The sequence below is a fragment of the Crassostrea angulata genome, chromosome 10, assembly GCF_025612915.1.
Source record: "Crassostrea angulata isolate pt1a10 chromosome 10, ASM2561291v2, whole genome shotgun sequence".
In the NCBI taxonomy this organism is placed as follows: domain Eukaryota; kingdom Metazoa; phylum Mollusca; class Bivalvia; order Ostreida; family Ostreidae; genus Magallana; species Magallana angulata.
The window spans coordinates 3,694,256-3,708,750 of NC_069120.1; the positions used below are offsets into that span (position 1 = coordinate 3,694,256).

The 14,495-nt window shown below is 35.7% G+C and overlaps 1 protein-coding gene across 1 annotated transcript; it reads left to right on the forward strand.

The window, feature by feature from the left end:
* The first annotated feature begins 560 nt into the window (after positions 1–560).
* Positions 561–13,607, forward strand: LOC128165015 (uncharacterized). The gene is made up of 10 exons (XM_052829197.1): positions 561–1,023; positions 1,619–1,780; positions 2,110–2,228; positions 3,186–3,351; positions 3,456–3,557; positions 4,005–4,220; positions 5,741–5,853; positions 5,939–6,917; positions 7,047–7,134; positions 10,796–13,607. The coding sequence occupies exons 1-10, from the start codon at positions 801–803 to the stop codon at positions 11,307–11,309; spliced, it is 2,682 nt and encodes an 893-aa protein (XP_052685157.1). The 5' UTR covers positions 561–800; the 3' UTR covers positions 11,310–13,607.
* Positions 13,608–14,495: the final 888 nt, after the last annotated feature.

Consider the following 14,495-nt stretch of genomic DNA (forward strand, 5'->3'; position numbering starts at 1 on the left):
TAATTAGTTAAAGAAAGATGTTAATATAAACAATAAAATGCTTTCTTTGATGATTCACGTGGGTTATGAAGGTAGCGATAATTGCAGGAAAAATTTACATAACCTGCTAACGCGGGTTATGTATTTTTCCTGCAATGTCGCTACCTTCATAACCCGCGTGAATCATCAAAGAAAGCATTTTATTGTTTAAATATTCATCATGGCCAAAGTTGCAATAACTTCATGAAATGTATGGATACCATTAAAAATATTCTTTTTATACTCTTTACACTTTTTATAAAAATTGAAGGATAAATAACATTTTCATGATAAAAAAAAAAAAATACTTTGAGGCTGAGGATCGGAGAATCTTGAAAAATGTTTAAAGATTATACTTCGTAGAAAACTTTTTAATCAGTACCTCGATACAAATCAGAATCACACCAAAGAACGGAAATCTATAAATAGTCGGACGGAAGATCTGCTCGCAACGAGATCGTATGATATATAAATCTATATATGTACTGTTATATTTACTAGCTGTGACAATAATTATGTTCATAGAAAAGATTCGAGTAGGATTGTTTACTGTAGGCGACACACGTATGCAATCATGTTTAAAACCATTTTTACGAAACAAACTAGTTGATAATAGACAAGCACGTGTCTTGATCGGAGAAGCCATTGTAAAAAACCGATATTATTTCATTGGATCTCGATTTTCATAGACTATGGAAGAGATATTAGTAACACTTGGTTTATGAATCAGAGTGGCCACTAGTTCACCCTCGATACTACAAGGAACTGTATTCCGCCTCTCAATGCTCGCCCTCGCTCACTGTGACAAATTCAAGAGGGTCAAATATCACATTACGTACGTCTATTGTCCAGGCAACTTTTTAAATCTAAAATTGTGTCTGGAGTACTGGGAGTGTAGGAACACGGAAGTCTTATTAGAACCAACACCCGACCAGAAGGGAGGACGGGTAATGGACACCTGGCAAATCTGTCTCTTGTTTACTAGCATTGTCTTATTTCGTCAAGGTAAGATATAGTCACACCTTAATTCCTGATCAATTAGTATATGAAATTTTATGTTTTACTGCGTGAGAATTGTGAACTCAGCCATGTCGAAAAATCTGCAATGTAGACACCTGTATGCACCGGATCATGCAGGCCACGAATCAAAAGCAGATTCTTATTTCATAAAGTTTCATATCTTGTTTTTCAAAACTCTTTCTGATACCAGTATAGTTATGTAAATCTATGAAAGAGAAACCTGACTATTAATAATTTGATACATTTTTAACAAATTCCTTTGATGCGCAAAAATGTGACTGCTCATTGAAGCGCATGGAGATGGATTAAGATAAGAGTGTTAACTTGCAGATTACCTTAAATCGAAAGAGATAGACATAAATAGTCTAAATCGCTAAGATAATAAATTTTCCTGAAAAAATGAGAGCATTTTCTTCCTGATGCTTGTTTCCTATTTTTGTATTGTCTTATCGATTAGAATTTGAATTTAAGATCTTATATTTATACATACTAAGATGGAATGCTGGAGGGTCGGTACTTAAGGGATTGTACACGCCGTGTTATGATAAGCACTTCCTCTTTATCTCTACTGTTATTGAAGGGGAATGTTTGTTCCAATCTGCAAACAATCTGACCTGGACCGAGGCTCAGGCGTTCTGTCGGCGTAATCAGTCCAGTCTAATCCCCGGCACTGAGGGACACTTGCCGTACCCCCACTGGACTGGTCACTACCGACGTCTCTCAGACTGGATCCACGTTCTGGGTAAAAGAAAAACCAACAGTTGTTGATAAAGGGGACTGGGTAGTCAACATTTTAAATACTAGTATCTGATCACCTGACAAAGTTTGGTTATAACTTTTCTACTCATGGACTAAATTATTATGTAAAGAAAAACCAAATGCTATAGCTTGTAAAGTCAATTTAATCAATTGAATTTATACTATACATGTATTTGCAATCAAAAATCATCTTTTTTATTTATGTCGATTTTTCTGACTTATCAGTCCTATTTTAATCGAACCTGTTTACAAAAAGAACATGTTATATCTAAATTTATATAAATATAGAAGTTATGAGTTTGTTTTTGTCAGGTTGCTATGACAACCAGTCAGTGGAGGGTCTGGGCGTGTTGTCTACCCACTCATTGGACAGGGGATCTCTGGGGCTCTGCCAGGAGAGGTGCGGATCTCAGGGACGGTTCGCATTAAAGGTACGCTAACAAGTACCACAATCAGCCTTGAGGAGGCTGGATGGTCAGGAAATTGCTGGTACACATTAGATCAACCTTAAAATAACTTATTAAAAAAATTACAAGTACTTTAGCTTTAAAACTTGATTATTCCCTATACACATAATATATGATATTATCATTGTGCAGAGCTCTTCTTTTCAAGGAGATTAATTTAGGGTCAAAGTGATCCCGACCATCCGATCTTTAAAGAGACATGGTCACGATTTTGGTCGTATTCTATTTTCCTGTTTTTATTATTTACAATGCTTTAGGAATGCATTTCTAATGATCTAATGAAATATGAGAGTCAGTCGTGGAGTTATAAGCAAGACAAAGCTCACAATTCTTTGTCATGTTAACAAGGCTCGTGTCCTGTTTTTGTTTACATACGTTCACTATACCAGTAAAAAATCTTTTTCAAGCGGATTTATCTATCTTTTTATTCATTTATTACATAAATAAACAGTTCCTAACGTTTAAGATATTCATTTTCGGTCTAAAACTGGAATTTTCACTTCAACATTCAAAATGTAAACAAAAACATTATAGCATAGAATTGTAAGCTCTGTAACTCACTTATAACTCAATGAATGACACTCAAATTTTGGTCGCCTATTAAAAATGCCTTTCTAAAGCATTATAAACATTAAAATCGAGAAAAATAATTTTTGTCCAAAATCGTGACCATGCCTCTTTAAGTTCAGGTTTAAAAACTGTTGTTATTGTTTTGTTTGCGGGACATGGAATTTCCCCTTCTGTTGCAGTGAATCAGAATATTATTTAAGATTTTATCATGAAAATACAACTTTGATTGTCTTGGATTTTCTAATAACTACAGTATATCACTAAAAAATCAGTTTATATTTTACTTGACATTACGCATTCTTTAAGATATTATTGATCAGAAATTACTGATGACAACATTTCTGTCCTTAGAATGCAACCTGTTTGTGTCTGAGCTCTGCTCCCCAGACAAGCAGCCTGCCCCCATCTCGCTGTGACTGGAGCTGTAACCCTGACGACGAGAGTCATGTGAACGACTGCGGGGGAAGCGACACCTATAATGTGTATAAAGCGACACCAAGACATGCTCTACAGAGTGGTAACAATTTTCTCTCTCTCTCTCTCTCTCTCTCTCTCTCATAAATTATCATATCTTATATAAATCAATAAAATTCATACTTCAACATTTTTTTTACTTTACAGAAATCACCGTCAACTGTGTTGTATTAGGATGTTATGAACAATGGAGTCAGATCCACACAGACAACTGTACCGAGGATCTCGGTCGTATATGCCAGTCAGAGAGTGAGCAAAGAAAAGAACACAATGAATACCATTTAAATAAATATCTTATATTGAAATGGTATAAACATTGTTAAAGAGGCATGGTCACGATTTTGGTCAAAAATGTAAAATTCCAATTTTAGACCTAAAATGAATGTGATAAAAGTTAAGAACTGTTTAATTATGCTTAAAATGAATAAAAAGAGAGACAAATCAGATTGAAAAAGATTTTTACAGGTATATTGAACCTATGTAAACAAAAACAGGGCACGGTTTTTGTTTACATGATAAAGAATTGTGAGCCCTGTAACTTGCTTATAAATCAACGAATGAATATCATTAGAAATGCATTTCTAAAGCATTGTAAATAATAAAAACAGAAAAATAGAATTTGACCAAAATCGTGACCATGCCCCTTTAAATGTTTCTACGAACTCCTACGTTTATACAACAATTTGCTGCTTTAAGGTAAAACCAACAAGTCCATGGCGCCTGATGAGGAGGATTTCAAGTCGTGGGCTGAGACACAGAGCGAGTGTAAGGCGGAGGACAGTTACCTGTACGGGAACATCAGTCTGAGTGAGGACTCGGGGAAACTGTGTAGGCGGCTGTACGACATCCGGAGTAACACACCGGAGACCTGGCTGGGGGTGGCCAGACAGGTGTTCCTCACCAAGGACAGAGGTCAGGCATGAGAAATGGTCACCGTGAATTAATATTCACCATCAATGAATCAAATGATTATTCTCTAGAAATAGTGTATATGTTATTCCTCACGTGAATTACACATGGAAAAGAGCGTCACGATTTCACATGTTTTTGATCTATTGATCAAAACTTAATTCTATGACTTACGTAAATTTTATGCCAAATATAACGCAAAATTCATGCAATGTTTCTTTTACATGCACGTATTTAGACAAATAGGTCACTCTTTACAAAAATAAACAAATAAGTAAAATGACACTTTTACTGAATTTATGACATAAATCATTTATTCAACTTTTTGACAGTAAGAAAGACACATATTGTATTATATAACATTGATATTTACGACGACAAAGAGTGAAGAATAAAGGTTGATGTATATTGTTCATCTAATTAAATTGCGTGTTACGCTTGCATAAAATCATATTCTTTAAGTGTTCTGGCAATACCTCTGAAGGTGTTTTGAAGATCTCTATTTCATCTCGCAAAAGTGAAGATTCTACCCTCTTTGATTTTCTTTGCTATTTGACATCTTTGTTATATCAGTGTTTCTTTCTGGATCATTAAACATCCTGCCAGAAAATAGCCATGAATAAACTGAAATGTGATTTACAATGATAAGAAGTGTACTGATGGTTGATGTCTTCCCTAGACCGAGACGTGACTCGTGCAGACTACTAGTATCACTACGCTAAATAGGATCTTCGTGTAGATGGGGAGGGGGGTCCTTATCGTACCACGACACACCAAGACGAGGTCTCACGTTTTTTATGGTTAAGTAAAAAAAAAGTTGCAACGAGTTTTCGGTCGTTAACAGGATTCACACCAGCCCTCCCATCTTCCGGTAAGAGAAAATCAGGAAATTAACTGTACATAGTACGCATATGTAACCCCCCCCCACCACATATACCGCACGATTTAGGATTTTTATGATGGGCGAACTTGCCCTTTGTTTTTGCTTGTCAAGAATTTTAGATTTGCCTCCTCCCCCCACACACACATACACTTTCAAAAATGATGATACATGCCTGTGGTAAAGCTAGTTTGACGCTAAACATTTGAAGCACAACGTTCAAATAATATTTACTATACACGTCATTTCTCAGATAGGATTATATAAATAGTGCCTGTTTGGGAGGGTAACAGTTGAAATTGACAACCCGAGGAAACCATTGTCAACCGACGCGAAGCGGTGGTCGACAATGGTTTTCGAGGGGTGTCAATTTCAACTGTTATCCTCCCAAACAGGCACTATTTATTTTATTATACTGAATGTCTTAACTTCGGAGAATTTTTATATTGCTTTTATATAGAAATGACGTGAATTCTACGGCGAACCGTACGCGCATAATTTCCGTGCATGTAACAATTCGTTGTGTTACCCGTTGCTAAGTGAGTTGCTAACGCTGAGGGTAATAGAACGGATTATCAACTGCGTCTTAACCAATCAGATTTCAGTATTTAACATGAAAGTATAATAAAACTCATTGTTCCAGGTGAAGAGAATGTTGTCATTATCGAATGCCAGATATGTTGGGGTGAGAAGAACTGTGTATTAGTCAAAGGCTGTGACAGCACCGCTCAAACGGCGTACGCAGTGTGTGGCGATGTAAGTTCATGTAGTTTACAATTTTAAAATTCTTTTATTTGCCCTCCTCCTGGGGATGTTCCTTATAGTCATTGTGTGTTTATAGGCTACCGATTTACTACCAACTACAACCGAACCAACAACAACAACAACAACAGAAACGCATTCTACCTCTACGACGGAAATTACAACATCAGAAACTACAACAATAATGGAAACTCCAACAACCACGAAAGAAACGCAAACTACGTCTTCCATAGAAACATCAACTACTTCTACAACAGAATTTCCAACAACGACGGAAACTCAAAGTACTTCTACAATGCTAATTTCAACGACGTCTACAACGGAAATACCAACGACGTCTACAACGGAAATACCAACGACGTCTACAACAGAAATACCAACGACGTCTACAACGGAAACACCAACGACGTCTACAACAGAAATACCAACGACGTCTACAACAGAAATACCAACGAAGTCTACAACGGAAATACCATCGACGTCTACAACGGAAATACCAACGACGTCTACAACAGAAATACAAAGGACGTCTACAACAGAAATACAAACGACGTCTACAACAGAAATACCAACGACTTCTACAACGGAAATTCCAACGACAACAGAAGCAAAAAGTACTTCTACAATGGTAATTCCAAAAACGTCTACAACAGAACTACCAGCAACAACGACAGAAATGCAAACTACGTCTTCAACAGAAATTCTAACAACAGAAGCCCAAACTCTGTCAACAACAGCCATATCAACGACAACAGAACTCAAATTAACATCAACAACAGAAACTTTGACAATAGCAACAACAACACAAGAAACAAAAACAGATATTTCAACATCATCAGAAAACCCACTAACACAATCAACACAAAATATTACAAATACAAGTTCAATGACATCATCGACAGGGTTACCGACAACTAAGGAATTTTCAACAACAACAGAGAATCCAGCGATAACAACAGAGATTCCAACATCATCGACAACAGTTAGTCAGACAACACGGACAACGACAGTACCATTGTCAAATGGGAAAAGTTCGTCAGCAAAACAATCTGAATCTGGTATCGTTATTTTGAATTTATGTAAATATACAATGATGATTGGGTCATGCTAAACAAGTTGTCGTATTTCATTCAGAAAAGCAATAATGTTTAGTGAATCATTTAAATGTAAAATGTTTTTATTTACAGAATCTAAAGCTGAGAAAGCCATTGCTGTCACAGCATCGCTCACAATAGTCGGCCTGATCTTGGTGATCCTTGGAATCATCTGGAAACGGTAGGCTCGTCATTACATTGTATCCTCTGTTGTAACCAAGGCGTAAATAAAGCCCCCTTTAACTTATTTAAGCTGCAGATCTGTAGCTCTCTGGTTTAAGAAAATGTGAACAGCTATCAATCCATGTTTTTAAGACCAGTGAGCTATAGATCTGTAGCAAAACAATCATAAGCTATGACTAGAATAAGCTTGATTTTTTTTTTACTGAACATGTTCTTATTTATGGACTAATACATGTAATTGGACCAAAAGATGGGTGGAAAGTTCATCGTAGGAAAATATAGAGGAAAATAATGAAAAAAAACATCTTAAAAGCAATAAAATTGTACTTGAAAACTGTTAAAAATCAATGCCTTCTTATATGGTAAAGATCAAAGGATGATATCTTTAACATCACCTTGTCCTTTTAATCAATAAAATGAAAACAATAATTGAATGAAACAACAGAAGAAAATTAAGAAGATCGGAAAAGACCGTTTACATATCACTGGACATTATTTGTGGACAAAATCTTCCCGGTTGAAGGAATACTAAGCAATCGGAAAATACATCTGTTGTAAATATGAACAAGAGGCCCAGGGGCCACATCGCTCACCTGAGCAACAATTGCCTTAATTCTGATCAAATTAGCATTACAGTATCAAAATAACTTGACAACTAAGTACAGTAGATCTTGCTAAAAAAACCCTGAAAATCTGCCAATTTTTATCCACCTCTTTTTTTTGGTAAATTATACCAAGCCCCTTTTGTTGTTGTACCTGTAAGAAGATTTTTCTCTATTCCTATATACCCCCCCCCCCCCCATTTCGTGGCCCAACTTTTCTCTAGGGATTCATGGTTTCATCAAACTTAAATCTGCATAACCTGTGCTTTCACACTAAGTACTGAGTTTTGGACCGAAAACTTTCCCAGAATATTTTTAAAGATTTTCTCTATATATTCCTATGTAAAAATTCAAACCGCCATCACAGCCCCGCCCTACCACTAGGGACTGTGATTTTTGCAAACTTGAATTAACACTACCCGAGGATGCCTCTACACAAGTTTAAGCTTTTATGGCCAAATATTTTTTTTAAAGATTTTCTCTATGTATTCCTATGTAAAAATCCATCCCCCATTGTGGCCTCACCATACCCCTGGACTATTATTTCAACAAACTTAAATCTATACGATCTGGGGATGCTTCCACTCAAATCTGGGCTTTCCTGGCCTAATAGTTTTGAGAAGAAGATATTTAAAGATTTTCTCTATATATAAAAACTTAACCCCCATTGTGGGCCCGTCCTACCCCCAGGGACTATGATTTGAACAAACTTGAATCTACATTATCTGAGGATGGTTACACGCCAATTTGAGCTTTCTTGGCCTAATAGTTTTTAAAAGACATTTTTTTAAAGATTTTCTTTATATATTCCTGTATAAAAATTTATTCCCTAATTGTGGCCCCACCCTACCCCCGGGGACCATGGTTTGAACAAACTTAAATCTACACTATCTGAGGATGCTTGCACTCAAATTTGAGCTTTTCTGGCCTAATAGTTTTTGAGAAGAAGATTTTTAAAGATTTTCTCTATATATACCTATGTAAAACTTGATCCCCCCATTGTGGCCCCACCCTACCCCCGGTTACCATAATTTGAATAAACTTGAATCTACACTATCTGATGATGCTTCCACTCAAATTAGAGCTTTCCTTGCCGAATAGTTTTTGAGAAGAAGATTTTTAAAGATTTTTTCTATATATTCCTATGTAAAACTTGATCCCCCCATTGTGGCCCCACCATACCCCCAGGGACTATGATTTGAACAGAATTGAATCTACACTACCTGAGGATGCTTCCATTTTAATTTGAGCTTTCCTGGCCTAATAGTTTTTGAGAAGAAGATTTTTAAAGATTTTCTCTATATATTTCTATGTAAAACATGATCCCCCCCATTGTGGCCCCACCCTACCCCTGGGGACAATGATTTGAACGAACCTGAATCTGCACTACCTGAGGATGCTTCCATTTTAATTTGAGCTTTTCTGGCCTAATAGTTTTTGAGAAGAAGATTTATAAAGATTTTTTTCTATATATTCCTATGTTAAACTTGATTCCCCCCATTGTGGCCCCACCTTACCCACAGGGACCATGATTTGAACAAACTTGAATCTACACTACCTGAGGATGTTTCCATTTTAATTTGAGCTTTTCTGGCCTAATAGTTTTTGAGAAGAAGATTTATAAAGATTTTCTCTAAATATTCCTATGTAAAAATCCATTCCCCCATTGTGGCCCCACCATACCACCAGGGACAATGATTTGAACAAACTTGAATCTACACTACCTGAGGATGCATCCACTTTAATTTGAGCTTTTCTGGCCTAATAGTTTTTGGGAAGAAGATTTTTAAAGATTTTCTCTATATATACCTATGTAAAACTTGATCCCCCCATTGTGGCCCCACCCTACCCCCGGGGACCATGATTTGAACAAACTTGAATCTACACTATCTGATGATAGTCCCACTTTAATTTGAGCTTTTCTAGCCTGATAGTTTTTGAGAAGAAGATTTTTAAAGATTTTCTCTCTATAATCCAATGTAAAACTTGATCCCCCCATTGTGGCCCCTCCCTACCCCCGGGGACCATGATTTGAACAAACTTGAATCTACACTACCTGAGGATGCCTCCACACAAGTTTAGGCTTTTCAGGCCGAATAGTTATTGAGAAGAAGATTTTTGAAAAATACCAACAAATTTTCAATAATTCTATATTATCTCCCTTTTAAAGAGGGCGTGGCCCTTCATTTGAACAAACTTGAATCCCCTTCACCTAGTGGTGCTTTTTGCTAAATTTGGTTGAAATCTGCCCAGTGGTTCTTGAGAAGACGATGAAAATGTGAAAAGTTTACGACGACGTCGACGACAACGACAGACAACGGACAAATTGTGATCAGAAAAGCTTACTTGAGCCTTTGGCTCAAGTGAGCTAAAAAAGGTACTCGCCCAAATGAAAATTATGGCATATGAGGCCTCGTGGGTTACGATTACCTCGCGTCATACATATGAGTTACTCTATGAAAAGTTAAGGGAGTTCGCACAAGGTAAACATCAGTTTATGATAGGTTTTCATCTTTTAAAAACATTACATGTGAACGTACTGAGGCAATTTTTCCTTCTTTCACAAATAAATAGATTATGATAAAATACATTGACAAACCGAAAGAGAAAAATGAACCATATTGTGCTCGCATAGTTTGAAGGCTTTTGAAATGTCGGGCGGAGGTAAAAATCTATGGGTTGTGAATGTACAAGTACATTGTACATTCACAATATATATAGTATGCATCGTTTCTACGGTAGGGGTACCCCCTTCCGTCGAAATTGATGCATACTATAGTATCTTCTCACTGATTAATATTGTTATATTGGGGATAAAATAGGGTTCTAAGATGGTACATATATCAAAATCAAAGACAGAGTACATAAATATGAAGCAGAAATTCCGAAATAGATTTTTTGGTCAATTTATAGGGAGCGGTATATCACATCATCCTTTGTTAAAATTATGAAAAGCAAGAGCAATATTGTGCTCACAACTCAAGCTTATCCGACACCACTGATATAGACATCACTAATGTTAACGGTGTGGCCAATGGACCTATTGTTTATTTGTAGGCGAGGAAATCTACTTTCTAATCTCAGAAGAAATAAAGACAAGGATGCAACTGAAGGGACTTACAAACATTACAGCAGTATCTATGATGAAGTTATTTTGCCCGGTGAATTTCAGAAGGAGAATATGTATGAGATGGAGGAAATAAATGATCACAACAGCACAACTTCGGAACAACTCAGCAACGGGGGTTACACAGAGAGAGAGGGTTTGTATGAAAACGGAGTACCTCCTTCAAAAACAGCATCTTTAACACAACCTGTACCAAACGACACCGTAACGTCGTCACGTGATGAATATCAAAATATGGAAAATATCAACACCAAAAAACCACAGGAATCGCCGCCATATATAACTGTAATAAAAGTACCAAAATCACTAACTGGGTATTTAGACAATCAAACACAATATACGTCACCTCCTGACCGGGCGTTAAATAACGTAGAGAAACATAAATCTGTGATACAGGTCGGTAGTGATGGCCCTAAAGGTTACTCCTTGCCTCTGCCTGTTTAACAGGTTTACTTTTTGTTTGTTGTTCTTGTCTGGATTGTCTGGAAAGTTATGGTGTAAGTGGTGTAAGTGATTGTTTCTCGTTTAAGTGAATATGTTTGGAAAGAATGAAATTATTCTAAATAGTTGTTGTTTCTTGTGTTAATGAACGTGAAACTTTTTTGGTCAGAAAACTATAGAATTACGTTATTGTTTGTTAAGTGTACTTGACGAAATAAAATTCCTTATACCCACCACAGCATCATGGTACATTAACCCTAGATACGTTCTTTATGAGGTTGTTAATCAAATTTATGTATATGATATACAGTAGTTCTGAGATTTCCTGCAAGTCGAGGTAGTGTGGGTAAATGTTTGTTTGTCTGTTACATTTTATACATATCATGGAAATAAAGGAGTACATGAGGGTGTTTGCGCGTGCGTTTGTTAGGCAGAAGGTTTGTTTGTTCGTGTTGTACTGTTAGGGATGAAACTAATCAAGAATGAACATGTACTAATGATATTATAATCACGCATTACAAATTATCATAAGTATCGTAATATCTGTATACATTGGTTGTAAAGATTCTTAGTGGGCAGATAAATGTACAATGTAATGTAATCGATAAAAAGGATTATTAGATAGTGCTCTATTTTTACAATTGTATCTAGATTTATAGTTATTCTAACTCTATAGAATTGAGAAACTGAGCTTGTCAACGTCGAAAAAAACCGCCCTGTAGCATTTTGAATATCTTCCTTATTTATAAAATAGTGTTGATTATATTCAGTAAGAATACAATTTCTATGTTGAAAAAAGGAAAAAAATTGACGCAATCCAGTTTTACCTAATGTATACAAGTTTATTTCATTCGTTTTATGAAATATTTAAATATATTTACATTCTACTGTGTTTTTCCATTAAATTCTGTAATCTTAAATGCCTTTAAATGCAACAACCCATTCACTGCGTATGAATTTACATGCGATTTACAAAAGTAGTTCCCAAACATTGATTTTTATGTTATCGCATAAAAAATATATTTCATATAAGTTGTAAAAACCCGTTTTACAATCATTCAACAATAAAGTGGATTTATTTTTAAAGGCAAAATTTCAAGAAATATTTTTTATGGTTTATATTGTCATGCTCATCGATTTCAACTCAACAATCTATGTCATAACCAGTTCAAACCAGTTTTGTAAAACAGCTGTTTTTGCTGTTACTAATTTTCTCCCTCCATGATCTGCAATTTGTTTCGATTTTTTAAGTTAATAATTAATTTCACCAGTAAGTGAATGTAAATATAAGCATTAAATGGTTTTTCAAAATTTATTTTTGACGTCGTCGTGTCAATAACTGTCGTCAGTTGAGCAGACAAATTATCATAACGCGCTAATGCGCGTTATTCAATTTGTCTGCACACCTGACGGCAGTTATTGACACGACGACGTCAAAAATAAATCATTCAATGCTATAGTAATATAGGAATGAGAGTACCAAACCCCCGGATGTTTACAGAGAAAAGTTATAATAAGGAATGAATGGGTAGGCGTTAAGTGATAGGCTGAATTCAGGTATGTGACAATTCTCATTTTGTAGTAAAAATATTAGTTTTTAAAATAAATGATGGAATGGGGGAATATTTTAAAGAATATAGCAACACTAGGAAAAATTGTAGGGGTGGGGGTTGATTTTTTATGTAGAGTGACATTTACTGCCGATCTCTATAAGTTGTAAACAACTGCAAATTTGACCTATAAACGCCAAGGGACCCTATATTTTTTGTTAATTTCCTGAAAGATCTTGAATTGAGGTTTCTAGTCATACCAAAAATTTGACTGTCACTATTATAGTAAAGTACTGAGAGGTCATAACGTTTGTATGGAGTTCTATGGTAAAATAATTGGTAGGCTTTTCCCATATAAGGATAAAAGCTTAATTGGTTGCTTTGTGTATCCATTGCCATGACTACACTGTACACATGGTATACTAAATAATGAATTTTTTAAATGAAAACCACTGACTTATTAAAATTGTGTTCTCAATTTTATATTTCTTAATCCCTATACTGCACAACTATAAATTAAATAAAAGCACCATGGGCTACTGCAGTATTTAGGTTTGAATATTTATGATTTAAAATCAAACGATGTTATTCTGAGTAGTTGCTATGGTCAGGCACGAAGCATCAGGGGGGCCTGCCCCCCCCCCCCTCCACTTTTTCTCGCAGCAACAAATTTTTATAAAACATATAAAAAATTGAATTATCATGGAGTTGACCCCCCCCCCTTTTTGGGGAGAATGGTAAAAAATGAAATTAGGAGTGAAATTGAATTAATATTGAAGATATATAGATATACTATTAAAATTCAAAATTCTCTTTTTTGCTTGTCAAGATTTTTTGGATGAGTCTGGCCCCCCCACTTTAAAAAACGATGCTACGTGCCTGATGGTAACACTTCAAAGTAGGCATTTCTGCATAAGATATCCTTTGTTACTTAGAATGTCTTTCCCACTGTTATCACTAGTTACCATGCCAACATAGATTTAAGGGTGTACTAAACTATGAAGTGTGAAAAAAATTGGAACTTTGTGCAACCTAAAATTGGGTTGATATATTTAAGGAACAAGGAAACATTCTTTGAGTATTGTGAGGTGATCAAATACGGTCGGGAGTGATCAAATCCAATACAGCCCAAACAGCTTTATCATAGATTACTGTTAACCAACTTTTATTCGCGTGCGAAAAATTTTCGCTAGCTTCGCGAGAGTATCGTCGTCGCGAATATTTCTCGCCGCATGTCACATGGTTGTTATGACAGGACGGGTCTGGAGAAAGGTTGGTCGCGAACATTAGTTGTCGTAAACAAGTTTTTAGGAAGAAAATTGCAAAATAAAGTCGTCGCGAATAAAAATTATTCGCGACGACGATACTCTCGCGAAGCTAGCGAAAATTTCTCGCGCGAGAATAAAAGTTGGTTTAAAGTAGTTTATACGCCGGACCGTATTTGATCACCTCATAAAATCTTAAGAATAATTTCTCATTACTTATATTTACATAATTTTCAGCAATGGTACGATTAATTGTTGAAATAGTCATTAATGAAATGTATTGGACAATACATTACAAAATCGATTTGTTTTACCAGACAGGCACTGAATAATGCAAATACATATGTATTTACACATAATGTTTTCCTCATCTT